The sequence below is a fragment of the Drosophila rhopaloa genome, unplaced genomic scaffold, assembly GCF_018152115.1.
Source record: "Drosophila rhopaloa isolate 14029-0021.01 unplaced genomic scaffold, ASM1815211v1 contig_2, whole genome shotgun sequence".
NCBI classification, from domain to species: domain Eukaryota; kingdom Metazoa; phylum Arthropoda; class Insecta; order Diptera; family Drosophilidae; genus Drosophila; species Drosophila rhopaloa.
Genome location: NW_025335083.1, coordinates 9,358,550 through 9,384,217, shown reverse-complemented (window position 1 = coordinate 9,384,217; position 25,668 = coordinate 9,358,550). Strand labels below are relative to the sequence as shown.

The following is a 25,668-nucleotide window of genomic DNA, read 5'->3' as shown; positions in this document are numbered from 1 at the left end:
GATGATCTTTAACAAAACTTATTCACCTTTTATTAGATGAATAATCAAATTTGATTGATATGTTTTAAACCCATTTCAAGAAAGTGTTTTTATTTCAAGTACTAACAACACGTTAAAATAAACCAATCCGTATTCTCTTTCACGATTTTAAGAGAACATTAATATGAATTAATAAAATTACTGAGAATAATAGTCGGTATATTATGACGATCTGTTTACCCCACAAAAGAAAAAAAACCTAGTCAAAAAAATTAAACTAATATTTCCACCCAAGTCAGACAAACAGCTAACACACTTATAAACGGGAACACCTGTGTTTGCCTGTGAATAATTTAAGCTATTCGAAAGTGCAGTGCGATTAAAAAATCGATAAACCATAAAAGTTGACTCACTTAAAACTGAACTTAAATCGATAATATACTCGATTGAGGCGTATGGCATTGACATGTGAACTTGACCAGCAGAGTATATGTAAAAGTTGGGGGAGTGAAGACATATAAGTAGATAGGTACTGCAGTTAATTGTAGTTAGCTTAACTTTATTAGAAGGACACTTAATGTTCTATCGATTCGCTCCAATATTCGATTGCAGATTTTCCTAATATTGCGAAAACTCGTCTAAGGGAAAAAATAAAATCATTATCTTATCTACGATGTGTCTAACTGGAAGACTATCAACATTTACTGCCTGATAAGCGTCGCTTGGAAGGCTGAGACTGGAAGTTACAGATACACTGAACAAATTAAAGAACTTTATAAAAATATATTTAAATTTGATTTTTTTGTTTTTTTTTAAGCACGAAGAGCATTTTAAATATACCATTAAAGTGTAAAACAATGTAGGTCGTAAAAAATTGAAAATTAAAATATATTTTATTCATTTGACCCTTAGGTAATTGAGAATGTAATTACAAAACAAATAATGAGACCTCATACCCAACTGGATATTAAACCGTTACCAACATCATTTTTGAGTGTTAGGCGTAAAATTAAAGAATACATAAAACAAAAGATTCAATCAAGATGACTTTCTTGAAAAGGTTTAAATAACAAATAAGAGAGTACAAAGTAAATATACACGACCGTTTTCGCGCAGTGTATGAGCGAGTGGGAGTGAGGGGTGGCAAGGCCAGGCGGCACCTGCCAGAGCGTGGGAGAGGGAGCGAACGACTCACAGTTGAGTTCGTCGATTGCGTTTACCGTTTTGCCACTCAGTTCACGTGTGACTAGCAAAAGTTAAAGTACGTTCACTGCCGACTCGGTGGGCGACACATTAAAGCGAGCGATATACTATACTATATATATCGGAATCGGCCTGTTATTAACACTTTTACAAATTGCATCTGACATCCGAGCGAGCATTCGATTAGCATAATGGCGAATCGGGACTTGCAGTTGAATTCGGGCATGAAGTGCGCCAAATACATGCTCATCATAGTGAGCTTTATGTTTGCGGTGAGTCGATCCTGCAGCCTAATCCTTTATTAATTCGATCCATGAATCACATTGCCGCCATCTTGATTCACTTCCATTTTTCTGCGCGTTCTATTTTTTTTATCATATAGAACACCTATTCTTATCAACCGTTGAGCAAATCGTTTGTGTTGGTATAGTTTTTTATTTTTTGTGAATCACTTTCAACCTACGTAAGTAGGAAAATAAATGAGAGGAACTAGGGAAATCTGAGAGAAAGAGAAACGGGTCAGAAACAAGCGAAAATGTTCTCTTATTCGACTGGTTGCTTTTAAAAACAAGCGTCAAAAAGATCTCAAGCTGTTGATATACTTATTGCATTTATTGTTAATAATAAAGACTGAATAGTTTTAAGTAATACCTTTTTTTTGAAGACAATTCTTAATCTAATAAAGATTTTGATACCTTTTTTGATCATTCTTTCAAAAAGGGCTCTAAGAATTTGACAAACAATTTTTTGTCTGGAACAAGTTTTTATGACTCTTTATTTTGAAAGTCTTAGCCAACTGCTTTAATTATACTTGTAAGCAAATACTTCATAATTCGTACAATATCTCAGTTGTCTTTAAACTGTTTAACCATTACTCATATTGATAAGATAACAAAACCAAAATAAATTGCACAGTATTGGTAACACAGTACACCACTGCATATGTATTTCCGGAACCAGAAAGTAAATTCTCGTAAACTTAACGTTGTTGATCAACATTTTCAAATATTTACAAACTTGTTTTAAAACAACAAAATATACACTTATGAACAGTTAAATTAAACAGGCTTTCAATATTGAACATTCGAAACCAACAAACAGAAAAAAATAGATTTCAGAGTAGAACTCAAAGTAATGGTTAATGGGTATTTAAGTACTCTTTAACTAGATTAATTTTATATAAATTTATAAAAATATTTATTTGCTACTATAGCTTTTATAGCTTTATTGTATAAAAAGAATATTTAAGCTTTTTAATCTATGGACAGAATTTGAAAACCACAACTGTTTGGCGTTGTTAGATAATCCGAATTGGGTTTTTAATAATAGATCAAATGCTCAGCTGCATGAACTAACCCGCCAACTCATCACAAAACTACTGCGCTTCATGTGGTCACAAAGTCACACCGAAAATCTCGCTCTAAATGAGATTTGACATGCGATTCACAACGATATCTAACCCTGATCCCCTTTCCCCGCAGCTGACCGCCATCCTGCTCATAATGGTGGGAACTACGATCCAGACGATCTTCGGCGACTTGAGCCTGTTCATCGATGGCCACTTCGCGTCCCCTCCGGCACTCCTCATCGCCATTGGATTCATTCTGATCGCAGTGGCCACTCTGGGAGCATATGGCGCCGTCAAGGAGAGCGTGATGGTCATTAATCTGGTAAGATAAATACATTAAATTAAGTTGACAGATAGATCATAGATAAGAAATAATGGACTTTATCAAAAAAAATTTAATCTATATTTCACTACCATTCAATTACAACCCAATACAAGTTTACATTGTTTGTTATATGTGTTTATGGATGTGCTTCATGCGTATTTTCAAAATTTGTCAACTAGAGACATTTTCTAATGAAAGAATCCGCTATAATCGACACCTTAATATGGAAAGAAGCTACTAAATTATTTTAGTATCAGTATTTTTTGCTTTTAACTCCTGCCTTTTGTTTATAGATACGGATAGACTCCAGAGTATCTGAAGAATACATAATATATTTTAATACTTTTTCTGTCCAAAAATGAAATAATAATCTTTTATTTTTTAGTACGGAGTGTGCCTGTTCCTGGTGTTCATCCTGGAGGTTTCTGCCGCCATCGCCGCCTTCGTGATGCAATCGCAGGTGAGGGGCATGCTGGTGCGTACGATGCACCAAGCCCTGGAGCAGTACGACAGCGATCCATATGTGCAAGCTGGAGTGGACCTTATGCAATCTGAGGTAGGTTTAATCCATAAAATCAAATATTTATTTAAAATCAATTTTATAAATATTTTTAAAAGTATATATTTTTTCATAAATACCTTTTCCAAATCTGATTTAATTTACGAAAACTTAAAGTTAAAGTTTTTTTTAGAAATCTTTCGAATGTTACATTTTGAATTTTAGATCAATTTTAACTCGAATGATATTTATTTAAGCATATATGTACATATAATGCTTGCACGCAGAAAAATATTTAAAACTTTTTTAAAGTTTAGATATTTAGCTTAAAATGAATTTTTGAAAATAGTCAAATTATCAGATTAAGGTCATCATGGGATAACATCAAATGTTGTTTCCAATTAAAAACGGTTTTCAATGAGATAAGAAATACTATTTGATTTGCATGCTTACAGCTCCAGTGCTGCGGAGTTGACCAGCCGGAGGACTGGAAGGACAACTACGGGCCCAACAAGAACTTGACACTCGGCTCCGACGACGTGGTGGTGCCCAATTCCTGCTGCGGCAAACTGGGCCAGGACTTCGACGAGACCTACCAGGTAACCTGCGAGGTGACCTTCGACTACGGCTGCTTCCGCAAGATGAACTTCATCGTGTCGCAGAGCGCGATGCTGATTGCCACCGGAGCCACCACGGTGGCCTTCGTCCAGCTGCTGGGCGTCCTCTGCGCCTTCATGCTGGCCAAGACGCTCCGCCGGAACAAGTCGCTCCGCGAGGCCCGCCGCTGGCAGCTGCAGCAGAGCCTCGGCGTCCTCATCTCGGGCGGAAAGATGGCCCCGCCCCAGAACTCGGCGGTCACCGGCTACCAGCAACTGGAGAACGGCGACCAGGGCACCCACGAACCCTACACCTACACGCCCCAGAGCCCCAGTGTCAACTAGGCGGAGCTATCGATGGAAGCCATATTTATACCGTATACCCAAAGAGATCCCTTTGTAAATGTAACTTTTTAATTTGTTAACTAACCACATAGTCAGACGAAATAAACGCGGTGGTCCTAGGACTACCTGCTGAAGTACTGGGTGAATTAATTGGAAAGGGGGTTCCATTTATTTAATTAAGACATAAATTTTGAGCTAAAAGTAACTTTTGTTAATATCTACACAATTCTAAGCAATTTTTTATAGGGTGAGAAATGTCTCCTTCACTGCGTTGCAACTTTTGACTGAAATTATAAAAATTGGGTATAAAAATAAGAATTCGGAGTTTTTAATAAAAAGGCTTATCAGCTAAGAATTGTATAACATTTTTTATAAAGCATGTTTTTTTATCGGCTTCAAAACTTAGATCTGGAACGCGAAAGCTCGTCGATTTTGTTTACCATTTCAGTTCACTTGAGACTAGCAAGTCTTAAAGTTCACTTCCCAAGTGTGAGTTCGAAAAACTAAATAAGGACTGCCATCCGTCTGTGCGTCCGTCCGTTAGTCCGTCATATAGCTGCGATAGAAACGATGTCTTGTAAAAGAGTGACTCGAAATTGGCCTTCGAGAGTCCATAACTTTACCAAACTTAAGCCGATTCCAAAGTGGCATACCTCAATTTAGCGTTGATCAAATTTTTGACCCATTTTAATTAATTTCCCGATGTCTTGTAAAACAGTGACTTACAGTTGGACTTCTAGAGTCCATAACTTTACCAAATTTAATCCGATTCCAAAGTGGCATGCCTCTAAAGACTTGTGATTCGATTCTCTAAAAATCTGCATTCAAAATTTTCAATTTAACGTTGATCAAATTTTTGACCCATTTTCATGTTAGTTATTTCCAGTTTTTCATGTCTTGTAAAAAGAGTGACTCAAAGTTGGACTTCTAGAGTCCATAACTTTACCAAATTTAATCCGATTCCAAAGTGGCATGCCTCTAAAGACTTGTGATTCGATTCTCTAAAAAACTGCATTCAAAGTTTTCAATTTAACGGTGATCAAATTTTTGACACATTTTCATGTTAGTTATTTCCAGTTTTTCAAGTCTTGTAAAAAGAGTGACTCAAAGTTGGACTTCTAGAGTCCATAACTTTACCAAATTTGATCCGCTTCCAAAGTGGCATGCCTCTAAAGACTTGTGATTCGATTCTCTAAAAATCTGCATTCAAAATTTTCAATTTAACGTTGATCAAATTTTTGACCAATTTTCATGTTAGTTATTTCCAGTTTTTCATGTCTTGTAAAAAGAGTGACTCAAAGTTGGACATAACTTTACAAAATGTAAGCCGATAATGCAGCGCAAAGTCGACATAGTTTCATTGTTATACCCTTGCAGAGGGTATTATAATTTTGGTCAAAAGTGTGCAACGCAGTGAAGGAGACATCTCCGACCCTATAAAGTATATATATTCTTGATCAGGATCACCTCCTGAGTTGATATAGCCATGTCCGTCTGTCCGTCTGTCTGTCCGTCTGTCTGTTTCTACGCAAACTAGTCTCTCAGTTTTAAAGCTATCGAATTGAAACTTTGCACATACCCTTCTTTCCTTTGCACGCAGTCTATATGTCGGAACGGCCGGGATCGGCCGACTATATCCTATAGCTGCCATATAACTGATTGATCGGAAATGCCATATCTTTGGTGTTTGTAAAGTTAGAATGTTGGGATTTTCTAAGGGTTTTATATTTGGCTAATCAATCCGACATGCCGAATTTCATAAGGATCGGCCGACTATATCCTATAGCTGCCATATAACTGATTGATCGGAAATGCCATTACTGTGGTGTTTGTAAAGTTAGAATGTTGGGATTTTCTATGGGTTTTATATTTGGCTAATCAATCCGACATGCCGAATTTCATAAGGATCGGCCGACTATATCCTATAGCTGCCATATAACTGAACGATTGGAAATGTCATAACTTTGGTGTTTTTAAAGTTAGGAAGTTAGGATTTTTTATGAGTATTAAGAATGCATCATATGAATAATTTTGGAGAATATAATTTACAGAGTATTCTGCAAGGGTATATCAACTTCGGCTCCGCCCGAAGTTAGCTTTCCTTTCTTGTTTTGAGTAATATAGGCATACAAATTGAGACGTAGTCGTTTTGTTATAACTGCAAGGGTATATAGACTTCGGCTTGCCGAAGAATGCTTCCTTTATTGTTATTATTAGTTTTAAGCTAAGTAAAAGCATTTACAAACTAAGAAGCATATCAATTAAAAAGGGAAAATGTATTTATATTGATTTTTATCATTTTGCAAAAAGTAATTTGGAAGGTGTTTATCGGAATCGTAATTTTAATAACCATTTTGTATGCATATTGCAGCTGTGAAATAAAAACCAATGGCGAATCAAGAATTGTTAATAAATTGCATAAAATACACGATCTTAATCATAAATCTGGTGAGTCAATTCTTACAAATATATTTATACATAAACGCACTGAAAGAATTAATAAACAGCCATTTACTTTGTTTCTATATAATTCCAATTTTGAACATAAACATATGAACCATCTGGAGAACCAAGCATATTTTGAAGCAGCAGGCAATGTTTATATTTCTTATTAAAATAAGTGCACATGTTTTCTGTAGTACAATTTTGTCTGGCTTTTGGCAGAACATTAAATTTGTACCCAAAATCCTAATAAAGTTATTATCATGTCTATCATTCTCCGCAGCTGATTGGAGGCTTTTTCATATGGTTTGGAATATTTCTCTGTACAAGTTTCCGCAACAATAAACCCCTGATCTTCGATATACAAATTTCAACACCTGCGTTTCTCATCGTCATTGGATATTTTATCGTTGTAAATGCCGCTTTGGGACCCAATGGAATCATTAAGGAGATTGTGGTTCTAATAAACATGGTAAGTAGAAGACCAGAAAGTATGTCAGTGGAGTGGTTCAACGCATAATAGTCATATGTTTGCATGCAGAATTTAAGTTTATTTGATCACGCTTTTATGTTTAGTTATGCTGTATATTCGTATTTTATACGAAATGGTTAAATTTTTGTATTGTCCAAAAACCATTGCTTAATTAAATTTATTTATGCATTATATATTTTTGATGATGAAAAAATGAAATATAAGTTCAAACACTATGTCACAGATAAACAAGTTTAAATAACAAAAACATATTTTATTCGGAAACATAAATATTTAAAAAGTATTCACTTTTAGTTTAAGTGCTGCGGAATGAATAATCATACAGACTGGAAGCAGTCTTTAACCAGCGGGAGCTACCTCATTGACCTGGATGCCACCAATCATATGAAAAACGACATCTATTTGGTCTGAGAAAATACTTTCAGGCTTTTAACGAGTTCAACTTGGATCTCCAACGACGCCTTTTCCACATGTTGGACATCTATTAATGCCGAATGAATAAATTAATAATGCATGAAATAATAGCATCAAGTAATTTCGCATCAATCAAAACTATATTTAAGAGATAACACAAATTGCAAATTAATCTTTTTCATTTGTGAACCAAAATGCAATGAAAATAAAAGTTGAGGTCCTATGACTGTTTGCGTAAATCCTTGGCGTAGTTCTTGAGCAATCGCAGCTGCTCCACAATGCTGCTACTGGCGGTTCCACCGATCGCATTGTACTGCTGCACATTGTTGGCGTAATCCGCCACACCGACGATGTCCGATCCGAAGACAGGACTGAAGGACTGCAGCTCACCCAGAGGCAAATCGGTGATCTCCACGCCTCTGTTTTCGGCCTCCGAAACCACACGTCCGATAATGTGGTGCGCCTGGCGGAAGGGAATCCCCTTCTTCACCAGATAGTAGGCCTAAAAAGAAGAGAGTGTATGAGAAAGTTTCTTATTATATTTTCCTATTTCATGTTCAATTATTTTTGGGAATTAATCCCCTTTTATTCTCTACTTCTTAAAAATATAACCTATTATCTAAAGTTTTTTATCAATCTCAGGCCCGTTTTGTCATATTTATGGTAAGTTCTAAAATGTATATAAAACTTACTTTTAAATAACCATCAAAATGAGAAAAAGGGGAGCGATTTAATGATAGTTTAAAGGCAAATCGTTCTTAGATTTCCGAACGAATTTATTATTATAAACTCAGATTACAACTGATATTTATTCCGACCTTAAAATGAATAAAAATCCAAAAGCTTTAATAGGCAAATCATTCGTAGTTTAGGACTTCAAAGTTTCGATTGCACAATTTGTTTTCACTTAATTCTATTGGATTTGAAAACGGCAACTTTGGTAATAAGCATTTTAACTTAACCCTAAACCTTTACAATTCTGGATAATATGTAGATTGGAAGGTAAACATTAAATGCAAATTCTATGAATATTACTATAAACTCATTAAACTTGTCCTTCATAGATTTTCACAAAATTTGAAATCAGAAATTAGGTAGGTTGAAACTGCGATCGTCACGACCTTTTTACTTCGTTAAAATGGTTTTTTGTTTTCTTATATTATGAATTATAATTATGTATTTAGTCAAAACATCTTACCCAGTCAGTGGCCAACATGTCCGTGCTGAGAGCCGCCTCCATTGACTCCTGTTTCACCTGCATTGTCTGCAGGACGCCATCGGTCACTTCCAGCACCTGGGTCAGCTTGTCGAAGGACTGGAAGCAGTACTCCTTGTCGAACTGCAGGTCCTTGTTGTAGGTGGACGGTGTTCCCTTGATGGTCATCATGATGCCCGTCAGATTGGAGGTGATCACTCCGGCCATGCCGCGGATCAGCTCCAAGCTGTCCGGGTTCCGTTTCTGGGGCATAAGGCTGCTGCCGCTGGAAAAGCCATCGGCCAGTCGGATGAAGTCGAACTCCTTCGTGCTGTAGATGATCAGATCCTCTGCCAGACGGGACAGATGCAGACTCACCAAGGAGCAGCAGTAGATGAAGTCAACTGAAAGCAAAAAATAGATATTTTTGTATTCATTTTGTAAAGAAAAAGATATGAACATGTTAATACAAATCAAACATGACCCGTGATTTTCCACTTTAAAGCCTTGAATAATACATTACAATTTAATATCGCTCTTTTTTAGACTTTTTAAATTATTTTCCTCATATCCAGAACAAAAGAAAAAAATTAGACATTATTACAAGTTTAAATAACCAATAAAATCCCAACTTCGATTTATAATCAGAAATTATGCAAATTTTGTTCGATATTCTTATTGAAAGTCTTTAAAATTATTAATTTACATGGTATATCAAAAACTACAAAAGGTTTTCTTAACTGTGTAAAAAACATATGACCAAAATAAATACAAAATTATACTTCTTTTTGTAGATTACGCGGTACTAGACCTCCCTATCAGCGTCTCCCCTGAATAATCTATTGTTGAGCAGAACGCAGATAAGAAATCAATCGAACTTAAATTTCAGTATCAACGACTTTGAAATGACTCGATGGCTCACCCACAAAATCGCGATCTCCCACGGCGTGCATGCTGTTGGCCGTGACGCCCGAGAATCCTAGCCTTTCGGCCAGCCATACGCGATCGATGCCGAGGGGATTTCCCGCGAGGTCGCCACTACCCAAAGGCAGGACATTGGCCCGATCGCGGAGCTCCATTAGCCGCTGGCCATCCTCGCGCAAAGCGAAGGCGTGGGAGAGCAGCCAGTGGGAGAACTGGACGACCTGGGCCCGCTGCAGGTGCGTGTATCCCGGCATGAGGACACCCAGGTGGAGTTCCGCCTGCCGGGTGGCTGTTTCGATCACGCGACTCAGTCGGCCCAAGGTCTCCCGGATGGCCTTGCGCAGCCAAAGCTTCATGTCGGTCACCACCTGGTCATTCCGGCTCCTTCCCGTGTGAAGCCGTTGGCCCAGCTCGCCGGTAATCTCCACCAGCAGCCGCTCGTTGACCGTGTGCACATCCTCGTCGCCAGGCAGGAACTTCACGGATCCCTCGATCCAGTCGAATCGCAACAGCTCCAGATTCTTCACCAGCTTATCCGCCTCGGCTTCGTTGAGGTGACCGGCTCTGAGGAGCGCCTCGGCATACGCCTTGCTGGCATCCAGATCATCCGCATACAGGCGGGAATCGTAGGGCAGACTATTGTTCAGCGACTGGAGCGCTTCGTGTGGCTTCTCGCTGAAGCGACCGCCCCACAATTTGTAGCTGCTCTTGGGGATCTGGGACATGATGGATCCGCTTGGCGTAACAGTTGGATCACTACTGGGACTGCGTGCTCTGTAGCCCAGCCCAAGCTCACGAAAACAATTCTATATTGTGCTCTTCGCTGTTTTATGTAATCGTGTTATCTTTCAAAAAATAATATGTTGCTCCGTTTTTTATATGAACTGTAAATGATTAGTGCAAGTCAAAAATGAGATTCTCTCTGCAGGAACAGTGGTTTTAGGTATTTAAAGTGCTTAAAGCTGAAAAATGTGACATCTAAAAGGGATGTTACTACAGTTGAAAAATACAAAACCCGATTGATGCTAATAGATTTAAATTGAGATATTCACATGTTCAGGGTTAAGGTAAGAGTACATTAAGTTTCTATTTCCAATTTGTCCAATTCTTAACAACTTAGTGGACAATGGAAATAAAAATAATTGTTTTAAATTAAATCTCAAATAACGATTTTTTTGGTGATTGGTTTTAATTTTTTTTCTACTAATTTTGATTACAAAATTTAACAAGCTTAACTGCCACAAAAGTCAAAAAATTACAAACATTACATCAACTACAAAATTCCATGTTGTTATGGCACACCTCCGAAACCACTGTGCCTTGCTCTCCCGAAAGCAATTGGATTTTTCTGCTCACTTTTATTTGATTTTTATTTTTAATTGACTTGGGCCAAAAAAAAAAAAAAATAAGCTCACGGCGTCGGAGAGATATAGCCGCTTATCAGCCAAGATTAAAATCACCAGAGCGTGTGTAGCCTCTGACGCTTGTAGCCGCATAAACTGCAGATAGTTTGGTTTTGATGGGCGCGACGTTGACATTAAGTTTACGAGGAGAGATCCTCTAGAAACAGCTTGTTTAATTCGCAGCAGAGGCGATGCAACGGCAGGCCCATCACACAGTAAAAATCTCCATCGATCCGATGGATAAGAGCTCCACCAGGTCCTTGAACACCATAAGCGCCAGCTTTGTCTCTGCATTGAATAAATTTTAATTAATCTCTGAAATTATTTAGTAATAGAGCAGCTTACAGGGGATCTCCGGAATCCACATAGCTTTGAATTTGTTCTGGCAGCAGATCACCAAAGTATACGTCCGCCGTGTCCGTAAATTTGCGAACTCCGCCGGCATGCTTTAAAATAACGCCACTAAATACTCGATTCGAGGTTCCGGACAAGCTAAAGGAAAAAAAACATCTATGATGAGATCTTATAATTCATTCATATTTCAATGTTTAACATATTATTTCCAGTTAGCAGTTTGATTTGTTTGAAACCCTAAAATGTTTTGTCCAGTATCAAAACCTTAAAATATTTTTTAACAGTAACAAAAACATTTTGGGGTTTCAAACCAATCAAATTAATTGGTTTTTGTTTTTTAGTATAACAGCTAAAAAACATTAGTCAGTCTGTCTATTTGGCCAACATTTTCTTGTATCAGCTTTACGTTATTAATATTATTATAATTTATTATGAGAGACTTTCTAGCGGTACAAGTTATAAACACCTCTCTAGGTAAAATATATTAAATAGGAAATAAATGTTATTTAATTTGGCCAAAAGTATGTATAAAGAAGATTGCAAAATAAAACTTAAAATTAAATTTAATTATAGCTGCATTTAAGGGAAAAATTGAGAGGATAAGTCTAATTCTATAGTTATAATGCTTAGACATGTAAAGATTATTTTGTAGTATTTAAGGCCAAACCAGAGATTTAAAAGTAAGTAAAATCCAAGGATTTAATTTTTCTGCAGAATATAGGCAATAACATAAATAGTAATTACTTGGTCAGCATGCGAATGGCATCGGAAGGATCCTTCGGTTTTCCGTAGATCTCCTTTCCCAAGGTCACCATCGTATCCGCAGCTATGACAATTAGGTCCTTGGAATCGCCCGCGGAACTCAGTCTGGAGAACACTTCCTCCGCTTTTCCCAGAGCAGTGGCCTCAATGTAATCCGAGAACTCCTTGAAATCCTCCAGGTTTAAATTCTCCTCAAATGTTGAGGGACACAGCTCCGCATTGAGACCCTAAAAATGAGATATTGATTGGGGCATTCAAAAGATTTCTATATTTAAGACAACTCACCAGCATTTTGACCAGTTCCTGTCTCCTGGGAGAGCCGCTGGCCAAAACAATGCGATAGTTTCCCAATAAATGTTTAATTGGCGCCAACATTATCACTTATTTTATTTACAAGCAAAACCGGAAAAACATGTGTTAAAGAGATGGAACAAACATCGATGTTTACTCGATTGTATCGATGTTTTTTGAAATTTGGCAATCGATGTTTTCCCGGTTCAGCCATAAAATCGATAGCTTAGATCTTATTTCGGTTTTTTTTTTAGTACATGTTGAATTTGAAATTTGGCGGTTATCTATTTATTGTTTTTTAAATTGGTTTAAGATCACAAATAAAGAGCGAAAGCGGTTAAGTTCTTGTGTAATCGATTACAGAAACGAGGCGGTCAATGCTTTCCCGATTCGGTTACAAAATCAAAATCTTGGAACCGATTTTAGTTATTCTATTGTACATTTCTTGGTACATTTTGAATTTACAATTTGGCAATTAACTTTTAAATACACAAATAAAGAACGAAAACGGTTGAGTTCTTCTGTAATACATTTGCATTTTATTTAATACATTTTTAAACTTGTAGAAGATTAATATCTATAATACGTAATAATCTCAATCACAAAAGAGATATATCTATTTATAGCTACATATGTATAGGAATTACTTAGGCGACTTATAAATATGCATGTGGCTAACTCAACGATGGAAAACTAGAGTAGAATAGTGAATGCGCCCTATTAGTGATGATTTTTGTAATTGTACAACCTAGATTTAATTACAAACTATAGTAACAGATCTAAATTATACCTAGGTTTGGTATTTTTACAAAAGGAACGAGCTCTGCAATAGAGCCCAAACGAAACCTTTCGGGGACATTGAGGAAATGCAAATAAATCAAAGGACCGACGACTTAAATTAGATTTATGTTTATAAAAATAGTAATGGCAATGCTAGAATGGCTTATAGTGATACATTATGTGGGAATACACAATTATCTATAAATATATACAAATGCTATCTATATACATTAAGAGTGTATCCAAATGTCTCTATTATTGCGTCTTTGCCTCGACGGATCTCTTAGAGACCCCATCACTCGAGCTCTCCGTTTGCTGCTCCTTAGGCACGGGCATCAGTTCGCCCACGCCCAATTTATTGGGCAATGCATCCGGCGTGTTTATAATGCCGTAGGGCCTCAGATGGTAGATTAGATAGTCCAGCACATACATTTGATTGGGGGAGACGTAGTGGAAGGAAATGGCGTTGTCCGAGCAGCAGTCCAGGCCCTGAAAAAAAAGCAATAAATTATTATTTTGAACTGTAAGATATAATTAGTATGTGAAATGATATACTGATTAAATAAATAATCTTTTTCAAGGCCTTTTAAAATATAAACAAGGTGTTAGTTTCCTCAAGTGAATAGATTATGGTCTTAAGTTGAATAGATATATTGTATTCGTTATTAAAATAAAAGGAAAATGTCCAAAAACAGCCCAATATTCGCAAAACATTTTAAAAGCTATAATAGGAAATATCCGACAAATCAGTTAGGATTTTTCAATTGATCATATCTGAGGACAGATCTACATAAACTTGAATGGTGATACTAATTAAATATATTTATTATACATTTTTGAATACAAGTCAAGTAGAATTGTCAAAACTTTAAAAAACTAAGCTTAAAAAAAACTCGCGTTTTGGAAATCGCTAGCTACAGAAAAAAGGTGGCACAAAACCAAGTTAGTTCTTCAAGATAAAATAAAATTTGTAATGGAGTCTGAATAATATAGTTAAGAATATAGTTAAAATGCTAGTCGAAAGCTGTTGTACTTTTTCCTATATCGACTCACCTCATCGGTCTTGTAGAAGATGTACTGCCAGTACCAGAACTTCTTGTCCGTGTGCGCCGGGATCAGATGGTGCTCCGGAACGAATGGAAAGAAGCGGCCCCGTCCGTTGGAGTCCCGGGAGTCGCCCGCCAGGACCTTGACATTCTGTAGGCACTTGCCAATCTCGACGTCTTCCGCACCCGTGTTATCCGCCTTGCACAGCTTCGGATTGGGCAGGGCTTCGACCACAAAGCGACGCACTGCCTCCCGGCTGAGGACGTATCCGGCACCGCCGGACATGTAGCCCTGTTTCACGTACGGCTTGAACTTGCAGCCAAAGTAGACGGGAGTTTCCGGGTTGTACGGATACAGCATGTAGCGCATGTTCTCCACTATCGTGTAGGTGTCGTCGTCGGCCTTCAGGAACCAATCGGCGTCGTTGATATGGTGCTCGTAGATATACTTGTAGGCCTCCTTCGTCTTGCCCCACAGGTTGTTGCGACCCTCGCCCACGGGCAGGGCCACCGCATCTAGCTCGTCATCCTTGGCCGAGCTCATGAAGATCAGCTTGTTGCAGCGCTTGCCCCAGGTCCGCTTCACGTGGCGCGCCTTCTTCTGGTGATTGCTCGGATTGGTCATGATCCAGCAGAGCACTCGCACCTCGCTGTACAGTTTCTCCGCAATGGTCGAGTTCTCGTGGACGTGCTCGTGGCCCCCGACATCCTGCTCCGGCCCCGACATCTCCATCATGTCGTGGCTGTGATGGGCGTCGTTGACATCACCGTGCCGGTGTCCATCGTACGGCATGAATTCGCTGCGTTCCGGCGTGGAGGAGTACACGAACAGCTCGGCCAGGCAGAATCCCACGACCAGTCCCACAATCAGGGACACAAACGATCGCTTGTTCGAGCGTCCTATGGATAACAAAAGTCATAGATTAGATATCGATACAAAAGGTATAACTAGCTAATCAGACAAGTAAAAACTCAGTTCAATACTCTTCATGTTTTAAAGCAAGATATATTTTTAATTTTGGTCATTTTGTTATCATTCAATTAATATGATTAGATAATTTTGTAAAGCGAATCATTAATAAAAAGTAATTACGTTTCTAGATGTTTATTTATCTAGGTAGATATTATCAATACGAACTTATCGTCGCCGAAAATGGGTAGCGTTTATAAACATTTGTAATAAATTGTAATTATTATTTTAACTGAGCGTTTATGGGATACCAAAATAGCTAGCAGACAATTCAATTATGACTCTACTCACCTTCATTGAGTAAGGACCTTCCTAGCAGACTGTTGGCAGTCATTTGGCTTTAGTTTTTGAGTTCACTGGTATGAGGTTGTGAGGAACTTTGAGGCTGAGTGTCGGCAGAGTGCCGTTTTGAGGACTGGCAGCTTCTTTGGTTGCGTTTCTTCAGCTGGGAAATCCACCGAGGATTCGCCTTACATTTTCTGCAATACAAAGGAATAAAACCCAGCTTTTAGCCACGTATTTGAGTAAATCACAATTGGTTTTTTGGTTCGCATCTGCACTCGGGCATAGGAGTCAACTATCTGAACATTGAGCTGGTTCTGCTCGGTTTGACTCGCCTCCGCCCGGTTAAGTCGAACTGTGTTAATCTCATGCAAAACGTGACAATTGCCTCTGTTCGGAGTTGCATTCTGTGGCCACCGCGTTGCTGATAAATATTAATATTTCTGAAAGCATTTTAATTTTTTCTTATTTGCCCATTTTTAACTTTGCACATGTCTGTGTGTATTTTCCTCATTTTAGATAACTGCAATACGTTGACTTTTTGGCATACATCAACATCGCAAAAAGACTTTGCAAAGAGTTTTGCTATTTTCGAGTTTGTGTCATAAAACTAGCAGACAACATAAAGAATCTTTGAAGATTTGGGAACTCAAGAATTTGCTTATTTAGTTGCGAAGTGCAAATAGAAAAGCAATTACACTTTTGACACTGTAATAAAGATAATTTTTTCCGTTGCGGTTTGAACGAGCTTGACGACCACTAAACTAATATAATAGATTGTGTTGGGTGGTGTCGTTGAACTAAGCACTCATTTAGTGTTACTTGCATAATTAATGTTAATTAATAAACTATACTTTAAGTATGGTTGGTTTGTTTACTGATAATGGAACCAACGCTTACGCTTTATTTTATGTATTTTAAAATTTATAATAGTCTCAATTATATATTAACACAAAAAAGAAAATATTTAGTGGCACAAACATGATTAGTAAAGGCAAAAACTTGTATTATTTTGCCAATTTTTTGTGATATGTACAAAGAAATTTAAAGAATGATTTTACTTGATGACTAAAATAAATTAACATTTTCTTTTATTAGGCTGTATCGATCTTTCAACTTTTTTGCCTAACGTCATATTTGTTAGATCAATTAAATCTTGTATTTAAGCATGTAGATCTCATTGTTTTCTTTTGCTGCAGTCATCGTTTAGCAAATGCTTTGTTTATCACTTACTTGATGATTTTGCATTAATTAAACAATGATAATGGTATTATTTATAGCAGGAGGATGCAAAACAGCTGCGACAGCGGATTGGGCTTAAACAATTCAAACTTGGCTGCAGCTCTAAACCCGGACAAGTCGACACTTCGTTAATAAATGCAGTCAGACAACCGAAAAGCAGAGGTTTTTTAAGCAATTTGCAGCTGCATTTTCCGGCAGTTCTCAGTTTTGTTCTCTTTTGTTTGTCGCTGTAGTTTCAACTTATCAGTAAGTGAAAACCAGAAAACATTTATGGATATAATGGAATAGGCATTTTGCTAATTGTTTTTTGGTGAATCACATGGGTATGTCCATTATCATTATTGGACCTTATCAAGCACTTAATATTACCTGGCACCAAGAATGAAAATATTGCCTTAGAACTTTGATAGCGACGGCCGATACATTCAATGGTTTTTAATAACATTTTGTGGGTCAAGTTTCGTCGGCTAGATAAGAAAATCTATTACCTAAGTTTCGAGGAATCCCCTTATCAATAGAAACATACTTAAAGTTGCCCGTGGCAAAAATGATAAACTTGTCATTAACTTTTAAAGTTTTTGTATCTGTAGAATAATACGATCAAAGATTATTAATAACAAGGGTTTTTAATTGTCTGAGGAAAACAATAGGTGGAAGAATGTATACAGTGTATCTTAAGAATTGACAATTTAATTAATTTCCGTGTCTTTACTATTTTCTTTTTAAAGAAACAGCATTTATAAAGGTATAATATCATATTTTCTTGTAGTTGCGCTTTATTCCCAGAGATCACTGTTTGTATGAATGGCTTAAATATTGTAGACGTAATATTTGTTTGATCAGCTGGCTTGCGTTTTAGATCTGGATATTTCAATTCGAATTCATTTCTCATTTGGAGTTCAGTCACCAAAGTGTGAAGTGTGATAAAATGACATTATCTAAGATTTCGCTGCCGTGGTCCACCAGTAAAGGTCTGAAGAGTTTAAATAACTTGTAAAGGAGTTAAATATAATATTCTGTGTCTTTCAGTGCCACTATGCCAATGGATTTTGACCATTGTGTTGTGTCTAATTGTGTTCTTCGGCCTCGTTAAACTCGTGTCCATTCCGCTGCGCATCGATGACTTTGATAGCTTCAGACTGAATCCCACTAAGGATGCCCAATTAGCAGGTCAAGGATTTGGGAAATCTGAGATAAACCACTGAATATAGCATCAATCATTGGGATAAACAAGATCGCAAATTATTGTGTGGATGGGACAGACTACAATGTTTGCCCGGCTTGCTTGGCGAAATTGCAATTGTAATTGCAAATTAATTAAATTTAGTCATGAACAACATGTCAGACCTCCAACGCCGCTCCCATTCAACGTAAATTGCAATTAAACGCAATTTAACAGCATATTTGCTTATCATTGTAACCGACTGACTATCGTCAGTCAAACTGCATTCTGGATGCCCGATTTGCGTGGAGAGAATATACACAAGAGTTCACGATTCAAAGCAAATATTTGATCTAGAAATTGTCTAATTTTAGACCCATTGCCAACGTAAAACTATCCCATGCACTGCAGCTGTCAATTGAAAAATTAGTAGGTGAACAAAAAAGAAAATGATATAATGACATGTTATTCAGTAACACGAATATGAACGTGCCTATAATTCATCCTGTCTAGCAATCTATTTTATTGTTATATTTGTTATCTGGTAGTTGGTTTTATTCATACAATTACGGCACAGTGTTGTATAACATAAGCGTTATTTGGAGTAGAAGTCTAAAAAAACCTTGATGAGATAACAAAAGTTAAGAAACGTTTGGTCAGATCGTAAAATATTAGCGTGTCTTTATGTTAAGGTGTCTAAGGCCGTGACGATTGTTTTATCTAGCATAAGAGATAACTTTCTGTCTTATAAGTCAACAAACGGGATAAAAATAAATGTACTTTAATAGCTTATCAGAATATCTACATGTAATAATAGATAAATGTTATATCCAGATTCATAATTTATTACCCTTGCAAAAAGTCTGTATTACATGTTTATGTTTATAATATAAAGAAAAAGACCATCTCCGATCCTACAATAATACCAATACATAGATATAGATATAGTTTATCAAACAAATGTAATTACATACATAATATATTTAACTACTTCATTGATGGTTTTATATGAATATCTATTTTTCATTTTAGTAATGGACAATAAAGCATCTGTTAGTTGAAATGCCGTTAAAATTAATTTATTATTGTCATTCAGTTAATGGAGTTGATTTCATTGCTGCCCTAAACTCACTTTAGCGTGACTGTCCATTCATTGCACTACAAAAAAAGATCGAAAACCAGAAACCGAACCGAACCAATTGTTAAATTGTTTTGTTAGCCCGCTCTTCATCTGCGGTCAATAAAATCAGCCACGCTCTACGATCACGCATATATTTTGATTCAGTTTCTGTTTTTATTTTCGGAGCAAGAATACAAAGTAGTTTATTCTATATAAATTTGCTCTATGGGTCTTGTTTTATTTAAATTCACTTTCAGTAACTTCCCTTTCAGATAAACAATACAGAAACTATTCGTACAATAGATTGGTGCTTATCAACGTGCAACTGGACTGCGGAGAATTGTTATCAAGCTACAAAGGGAAATATGGCTATGTATGTACATCCGTTTCAAAAGTCAGTGGCTTTGTTAATTTAGTAGCTATACAGTAAGCACCACATGCACCACATGTATGTGAACAAATTTTGTTGAACCCATGTCGCTGACTAATCAATGACGAATTGTTTCAGATAAAAAAGAAAGGAGTGCTGCAAAAAGTCTGTTCACTAATAATATCAGTTATCTAAGTTGATCGTCAACTTTAATTATGATTTGTTCTACTTAGTTGATAGATTATGTAAAATGTATAAACTATATATGAACATTAATATATATAAACATGTGCAGTGACGAAAACGCTGATTAATGACTTATATTAGGAATCTGTTTGATTAGCGGAATTCTTAATAAAGTGTTCATTTGAAATCATTGCTGATAGCTAAGGTCTAGGTCTATTCATCTAATTCATACGTCAAACGGCAAGATTGTGGAGACTATTGAATGATATTTTGTATAAATTAGCCCTTGGGGTATAACCCCCGGTTTGAGGTTTATGGGCCATCCTATTCAAATAAAAACTTTTGTCTTCACAAACAAAATGACCCAAATTTTAATAAGTCAGAACTTAGAACATAAAAGTCCAATTAAAAATTAATTTCATGAGAATTGTAAAAAACGATTATTTTTATTGAAGTACTTTATTGTTCCATTTTTTTCCGACACAGTTTCTGTCACTCCAATCAAAACACAAATATTTGCTAGATAAAAAACTGTTGAAAGACAAATAAAATAAATCATACAACCTTATAAACGCGGTTTTATTGAAGAGTTCATAAAGGGTTGAGTGCATACATGTACAATTTTAGCGAAATTTAGCATTGAATATTTCAATAATTAATTTCATATCTATAAACATTCAAAGAAATTTTCTTTTTTCGAGTGTAAATTAAAATATTTTTAAGAATAAAATCCTAAAAAAGTTTACCAAGTGCTTACTCTTTTGAGTGGGTAGCGAATTAAATCTAAGTCGTATGTTTATTTTTTAAGCTGCTGACAAGGAACGATCGCTCAAAACAATACATTAACCTATAACTTTTTCCGATTTGACATTTGAAACGTTCAAAGTCAGTCGAACTTTTCGAATTTAAAGTTTGGAATTTTTTAATAGCATTAGTATTAGGTCAAAAAACACGTTCACAAAAGGAATAATAAATCCTTTCAGTGTAACCGAATTTTTGAGAGTATATCCATGTATAAACAAATCAATTTAAGAAATTTAACAAAAACAAAAATGTTTAGAACAAGTGTTTCCAGAAAAAACATACATGATGGAAAAAGGGAGAGACGAATCTGCCGTTGTACAAAACAATATGATTTTATTTAACAGCAGTTCTTTGTATTTAAATTTAATTGATTATTTAAATTCCAAAGCTGCTTTCTCATCACACATACATAAGCTTTTTCCGGCGATTTTTTCTCTTTTTACGGGGTTTTCCATCCATTTTTTGATCGGAGAAATACTCTTTGAAACCACACACTTCAAAAGATTAAATTTTGTAAACATTTCGCTAGGGCCTGATGAACGTTCACACAGAGTTCATTTCAGGTGGTTTGCAACGCGGTTTAATTTGCTGTTAATTTTTTCGACGATCGCCAGCGTTTTGCCTTTCGCTCTCTCGCAACGTTGACGAACGGATTTCGTTAATCTGAGTACTAGGCTTAATGATGATAGCCCTGCATAAAAACCAGAAATACATACGCAGCCGGAATTTTCGCTTTCCTTATCAGTTGAATGGAAATGAAAACCACTGGGTGTAATCTGCATACAAATTACTCCAACAACAAGGCGACTAATCAGTAAGACACAATCACATGTGCTGCACTCTCGCAAACTCAAGAGAGTGAAGAGAGTGGAATTGGAACAACAAATAAATTAAGGTAAGCGCAGGCAAATTCACCCCATGATTGCACTGGGGGCGGGGCAGGGGACGTGTCGCGCTGAGCACAGAACGGAAATGACAACTTGAGAGAGCCACAGAAAGTTACAAGAGAGGCAAAGGGCAGCTGTCTGGTGGAAGGGAATGTAATAGTGTTAAAAATAACAACAAACACCAGGATAAGAAAAGATACAACGAATAGGAAAGACACTTCCATGCCTCTTTATCAGTGTATTCCAACAGCTGCTAGAATAACACATTTTCATCCACTTAAAGAGATAACATTTTGCTTCTGATCTTGCCGTTTTTTTAAGACTAGTAGTCAGATTGATTTAATCTGTTCATCAACTATGAGAGAGAGCGAGAGGCAAATGTCTGCCGAACACTGATCACTTTTCGATATGTATCAACGAAAAAATAAAGCCAGTAAATCCTAGTACTGAGATCGAAAAACAAGTTTGTCAGCTGAGCTTCTTGTCAAACAGTTAAAAATTAAAAAAAACGTACATATCTGCGGGAAAGGGACAGTAAATATTCTCAAGAAATTTGGCAAGACTAGTCTGCCGGTATACAAAAAAAAAAATAAAACAAAACAATTTAAATTTAACAGTTTTTTTTTTTTAATTTACTGATAATTATTTGGTAATTTAAAGTTTATAGCTGCTCTAAATTTTTTCAGGCGATATTACTGGGTTTTTTGTTGGGGTTTTCCGTTCAATTTTGACCTAAGAAACACTATGCTCTGACAACAGACACTTTAAAAGATTAAATTTTTCAAAGCCAGCGTTGCCAGTCCGCTAAAATTAACTTAGGGTAAACGTTCGTCAGGCCCTAGCAAAAACATTAAAAGTTTAATCAATCTGAGTACTAAGCTAAAAACCCAAGGAAATGGCCGGAATGAGATTTTAGATTTTAAAAATTGTAGTGATGTTTTGCCAGTACTATTACTTAAATTTGATTTCTACAACCTAAATAATTTTATTGTCAACTAAATGAAAAACAATTTTAAATTTATTAATTTACTTTAAACATATTAAAACATTTTTCACAAGATACACAAATAAATTACAGGGTTTTAAAACTTTTATTTTATTTTCATCACTTCTCTGCACAAGTTTATATTAACCTGCAGAAAAGGGGCTAGCAATGTGTGTGTGGTTGAACTGGAAGAAGGGCACCAAGCGAATGTTTCTTCCTTCCACTTCCTCCTGTTTCCATTTAAGTTACCATCCAGTTGGAAGGCTATATATATTTTCGTTCGTTACTCTTCACTACAGTTCTTTAAACTTGTTTTTTTTTTTGTTTTGTGCAAAAAAAAGAATGCGAAAGTGTTTTTATTCGTACTCTTCACCTTCCTTTAGATATTCACTGTCACGTTGTTTTGCGCTTTATACATATTCGTTGCGTTTTCTGTTTTGGCACAAGGTGCAATTTGTGCTGACCAAATAGTTTTGCGACATAGGTAAAAATTCACGAACGTTTAATTTGTGTTTATTTAACCTGCTGCCGCGGCGTCCATTTACTTACGAATTGATTTTTTGCACAATCTCTCACACGTTTCTCCATCACAGGACGCTTCCAAAAAGCTTTTTTTATCGTACGACGAGTATGTATTTACGATTACACTCACGTCTTGCACATTCACTTAATTACCGCGTTAGTCGGGGCACTCGAAATATTTAATTAAACTTATTTTCCGCCCCCTTTTTCCTCCTCGACAAGCGCGAAAAACTAGCAAACGCTTCGGACAAACAAAAAGAACTGAACGTCGCGATTCTAAAACTGCCCCTTTGGAAGTGAAAAGAGCGTGCTGAAAGGCCTGAAGAGAGCACTTTCTGTCTCGCGCGCATCTGTTCTTTGCTTGGTTGAGGGGTGGTGTGGGGAGGTTGTTGGTTGGGGAGGCAGATAGCAAGAATAGCCGGCTAATTCTCTTGCTAACCGGCTGCATCGTTTTTTTTTTCAGAGAAAGAGAAAAAGTAAAAGAGAGCGTCACCAAAAAAGAGCATTTACAAACCAAATACTTCATGTTTAAGAATAGATTATGAATAAATTTAATTGAGAGGACAAACTTAATTTATTAATCACTTTGCTCTCAGAATTTTGGAATTTGATGAGAAGAAAAACAGCTGTTCAGAATTATTGTCTAGGTTAAGGGTTTGCTTTTCGGGGTGTAATTTTCTAGTTAGACGATCTCTTAATTTTTAGCTGTGCTCTCTTAAATTCATCTTCCTAAATATGTTAAATAAATATTTTGAGTTTCATATCATAAGTTTTTACGAGAAATTAATCTCTTTGAAACCCGGTTTTAAGACTAATCTCTAAACATGATTATTTAAAAAAAAAATTCAAAATAACCGTTATGAGATATTCACAAAAAACATGTTTGACAGTAATTATGGTCTTGCGGTTACTGCAAAAAAAGTAAACAGTCGAACTTCAATAATTAAACCACTGCACTATTGCCTTTTTTTGACTTAAACCCAAATACGTGTGTAATATCTATTTAACACTTATTATAAATAATATTTTTAATTGATAAATACAGAGGATTGAATAGCTGTTAATTTTTTACAAATTGTTTGTGAATATCTAAAAAAGTTTTCCCGTTCACCTTATATTTAATATTTAAAGTTACATTTAAGAAATGCTATTAAAAAATATATCGTATCAATTGATTACTGTACTTTCTAAGTGAGTCAGTATTGACCTTTCTAAAAAGCATATTAATTGTTCTGATTGGACTGTAATTAAACAAGTTATAAGCACTAGCACGCGTTAAGAAATCTTTGATCCGCTATCTACATTAACAACCGGCTTTTCTGATTTTTTAGTCTCCTAATAATTTAATAATTTATTTGAAACCAGAATCAGCATCACTTATAAATAAACCGCTCAGAAATTTTTGAGATTAACTTGTTTTTGTCAAGTGTAATGAAGAAATAAATATAGTTTATAATAAGCATAATCGATATAGTTTGGTTACGAACTGTAGCCACCAGTATTGAATTTTCATGTTTCAAATAACTGTGTGCTATCGATCAATTTAGATAAGATATAACACATACATCAGTTCTTGTGTGCAGACAAATGTGACAAGTAAGATAAATCGAGAACTGGCATTTTTAATTAGTCATACATTTTCTGGGTGTTCCACGGCACTTTAATGAACTTTGATAATGGCATCTAAATATTTTGATACATCCAACTAAAGGTATCTGAAAAATTAAAAAATTTAAATAATTTATGGGATAGGATTTAATTTTTAGATTGAATTGGAATTTAAATAAAGCTCGATGGAATAGAGCTTAAGTGAAATTGTGTCCTTAGTTCTATGAGCAATGTGTTCCCCTTTATTTAAAGAGCAGGAAAAATTTTAACTATTAGAAAAATATTGAATTGGAATTTAAATAAAGCTCGATGGAATAGAGCTTTAGTGAAATTGTCCTTAGTTCTATGAGAAATGTGTTCCCCTTTATTTAAAAAGCAGGAAGAAATTTTAACTATTAAGCAAGGGCTTTAGAAAAATATTTAATATTTAACATTGTGTTTTTACATACATCTACGCGCTTTTTACTCATCTGTAAGATATGTAGATCAGTCGATGTAGCAACCTTAGTTTCATAGCCGTTAGCTTTTGTTTCTCTACGCTCATAACGATCTTCTGTTTAAAAAAACCTTTTTGTCTTTTATTTCACCCCCAACATGCTAATAAAAAATGGATATCGTTGAACACTTTGTGTACTTATTTATTTATTTGGTTTACTATATTTACGTATGCTTTACCTAATGAAACTATGTTAATCGGATAATCCAAGGCACTGTGTTTGCGCTGCTCAATTTAGCGCAATAAACCAAGAGACTACAAAGTATATTAATTCATTTTTGATGACAATGTTATTTTCCATTCATTTATTATGCCAACTGCAGGCATACAATTTGTGTAAATATTTGCATTACTCCCGTGGCCAAATTAGGAAATAAAATAACAAGTCACACACAAACGAGCGGCAAATAAGCATTGAATGACTGACTTGTGTGTGAATTAATCCAAAATAACTAGAATCAACAACGTGGATTTCTGTCCTGAAATTAGAAATTAGAGCCAATGGAAAATATTCTGCTTATAATTACGACCCCGACCGAATGTCTGCAAATGTCTTGAAAATAACAAGAAAAAATGCATTCTGTCATTTGAAATTGATTGAAAAATTAACTTAAAACTACAATTGATAATACCAA

The 25,668-nt window shown here is 35.9% G+C and overlaps 6 protein-coding genes across 7 annotated transcripts; 3 read left to right on the top strand and 3 right to left on the bottom strand.

Moving 5' to 3' along the window:
- The first annotated feature begins 1,207 nt into the window (after positions 1-1,207).
- LOC108040790 (tetraspanin-6) lies at positions 1,208-4,429 on the top strand. Its single transcript, XM_017118400.2, has 4 exons — positions 1,208-1,454; positions 2,664-2,852; positions 3,241-3,411; positions 3,810-4,429. Exons 1-4 carry the CDS (start codon positions 1,374-1,376, stop codon positions 4,293-4,295), a joined length of 927 nt encoding a protein of 308 aa, XP_016973889.1. The 5' UTR covers positions 1,208-1,373; the 3' UTR covers positions 4,296-4,429.
- Positions 4,430-6,677: 2,248 nt separating this feature from the next.
- LOC108040781 lies at positions 6,678-7,649 on the top strand. Its single transcript, XM_017118389.2, has 3 exons — positions 6,678-6,743; positions 7,021-7,209; positions 7,525-7,649. The coding sequence occupies exons 1-3, from the start codon at positions 6,684-6,686 to the stop codon at positions 7,639-7,641; spliced, it is 366 nt and encodes a 121-aa protein (XP_016973878.1). The 5' UTR covers positions 6,678-6,683; the 3' UTR covers positions 7,642-7,649.
- A 116-nt stretch (positions 7,650-7,765) lies between these two features.
- On the bottom strand, positions 7,766-10,553 carry LOC108040778 (argininosuccinate lyase). The gene is made up of 3 exons (XM_017118387.2): positions 9,762-10,553; positions 8,843-9,243; positions 7,766-8,146 (listed from the first exon to the last, which is right to left on the bottom strand). The coding sequence occupies exons 1-3, from the start codon at positions 10,486-10,488 to the stop codon at positions 7,865-7,867; spliced, it is 1,410 nt and encodes a 469-aa protein (XP_016973876.1). The 5' UTR covers positions 10,489-10,553; the 3' UTR covers positions 7,766-7,864.
- Positions 10,554-11,115: 562 nt separating this feature from the next.
- Positions 11,116-12,712, bottom strand: LOC108040780 (dTTP/UTP pyrophosphatase). Its single transcript, XM_017118388.2, has 4 exons — positions 12,568-12,712; positions 12,265-12,509; positions 11,512-11,658; positions 11,116-11,454 (listed from the first exon to the last, which is right to left on the bottom strand). The coding sequence occupies exons 1-4, from the start codon at positions 12,655-12,657 to the stop codon at positions 11,307-11,309; spliced, it is 630 nt and encodes a 209-aa protein (XP_016973877.1). The 5' UTR covers positions 12,658-12,712; the 3' UTR covers positions 11,116-11,306.
- Positions 12,713-13,089: 377 nt separating this feature from the next.
- LOC108040767 (glycoprotein-N-acetylgalactosamine 3-beta-galactosyltransferase 1) lies at positions 13,090-23,203 on the bottom strand. Of its 2 annotated transcripts, none has more exons than XM_017118370.1 (4): positions 22,957-23,203; positions 15,661-15,848; positions 14,407-15,299; positions 13,090-13,842 (listed from the first exon to the last, which is right to left on the bottom strand). In XM_017118370.1, the coding sequence occupies exons 2-4, from the start codon at positions 15,701-15,703 to the stop codon at positions 13,609-13,611; spliced, it is 1,170 nt and encodes a 389-aa protein (XP_016973859.1). In that variant the 5' UTR covers positions 15,704-15,848; positions 22,957-23,203; the 3' UTR covers positions 13,090-13,608. The 2 variants fall into 2 exon arrangements, with proteins under 2 accessions (XP_016973859.1, XP_016973860.1); XM_017118371.2 differs by lacking the exon at positions 22,957-23,203 and adding an exon at positions 16,885-17,020.
- Positions 17,163-19,133, top strand: LOC123037748. Its single transcript, XM_044459947.1, has 2 exons — positions 17,163-17,864; positions 17,923-19,133. The coding sequence occupies exons 1-2, from the start codon at positions 17,822-17,824 to the stop codon at positions 18,096-18,098; spliced, it is 219 nt and encodes a 72-aa protein (XP_044315882.1). The 5' UTR covers positions 17,163-17,821; the 3' UTR covers positions 18,099-19,133.
- Positions 23,204-25,668: the final 2,465 nt, after the last annotated feature.

What these genes read in the sequence shown, in the direction of transcription:
- LOC108040790 (XM_017118400.2), top strand. Translation starts at nt 1,374, where the DNA reads ATGGCGAATCGGGACTTGCAGTTGAATTCGGGCATGAAGTGCGCCAAA. An exon ending in GCGTGATGGTCATTAATCTG is followed by an intron (nt 2,853 to 3,240) that starts GTAAGATAAATA and finishes TTTATTTTTTAG; the next exon opens with TACGGAGTGTGCCTGTTCCT. An exon ending in TGGACCTTATGCAATCTGAG is followed by an intron (nt 3,412 to 3,809) that starts GTAGGTTTAATC and finishes GCATGCTTACAG; the next exon opens with CTCCAGTGCTGCGGAGTTGA.
- LOC108040781 (XM_017118389.2), top strand. Translation starts at nt 6,684, where the DNA reads ATGGCGAATCAAGAATTGTTAATAAATTGCATAAAATACACGATCTTA. An exon ending in CGATCTTAATCATAAATCTG is followed by an intron (nt 6,744 to 7,020) that starts GTGAGTCAATTC and finishes CATTCTCCGCAG; the next exon opens with CTGATTGGAGGCTTTTTCAT. An exon ending in TTGTGGTTCTAATAAACATG is followed by an intron (nt 7,210 to 7,524) that starts GTAAGTAGAAGA and finishes ATTCACTTTTAG; the next exon opens with TTTAAGTGCTGCGGAATGAA.
- LOC108040778 (XM_017118387.2), bottom strand. Translation starts at nt 10,488, where the DNA reads ATGTCCCAGATCCCCAAGAGCAGCTACAAATTGTGGGGCGGTCGCTTC. An exon ending in GGGAGATCGCGATTTTGTGG is followed by an intron (nt 9,244 to 9,761) that starts GTGAGCCATCGA and finishes TTTTGCTTTCAG; the next exon opens with TTGACTTCATCTACTGCTGC. An exon ending in ACATGTTGGCCACTGACTGG is followed by an intron (nt 8,147 to 8,842) that starts GTAAGATGTTTT and finishes TCTTCTTTTTAG; the next exon opens with GCCTACTATCTGGTGAAGAA.
- LOC108040780 (XM_017118388.2), bottom strand. Translation starts at nt 12,657, where the DNA reads ATGTTGGCGCCAATTAAACATTTATTGGGAAACTATCGCATTGTTTTG. An exon ending in AGGAACTGGTCAAAATGCTG is followed by an intron (nt 12,510 to 12,567) that starts GTGAGTTGTCTT and finishes TCTCATTTTTAG; the next exon opens with GGTCTCAATGCGGAGCTGTG. An exon ending in GCCATTCGCATGCTGACCAA is followed by an intron (nt 11,659 to 12,264) that starts GTAATTACTATT and finishes TTTTTCCTTTAG; the next exon opens with CTTGTCCGGAACCTCGAATC.
- LOC108040767 (XM_017118370.1), bottom strand. Translation starts at nt 15,703, where the DNA reads ATGACTGCCAACAGTCTGCTAGGAAGGTCCTTACTCAATGAAG. An exon ending in AAGGTCCTTACTCAATGAAG is followed by an intron (nt 15,300 to 15,660) that starts GTGAGTAGAGTC and finishes TGTTATCCATAG; the next exon opens with GACGCTCGAACAAGCGATCG. An exon ending in TCTTCTACAAGACCGATGAG is followed by an intron (nt 13,843 to 14,406) that starts GTGAGTCGATAT and finishes CTTTTTTTTCAG; the next exon opens with GGCCTGGACTGCTGCTCGGA.
- LOC123037748 (XM_044459947.1), top strand. Translation starts at nt 17,822, where the DNA reads ATGACATTATCTAAGATTTCGCTGCCGTGGTCCACCAGTAAAG. An exon ending in GCCGTGGTCCACCAGTAAAG is followed by an intron (nt 17,865 to 17,922) that starts GTCTGAAGAGTT and finishes TGTGTCTTTCAG; the next exon opens with TGCCACTATGCCAATGGATT.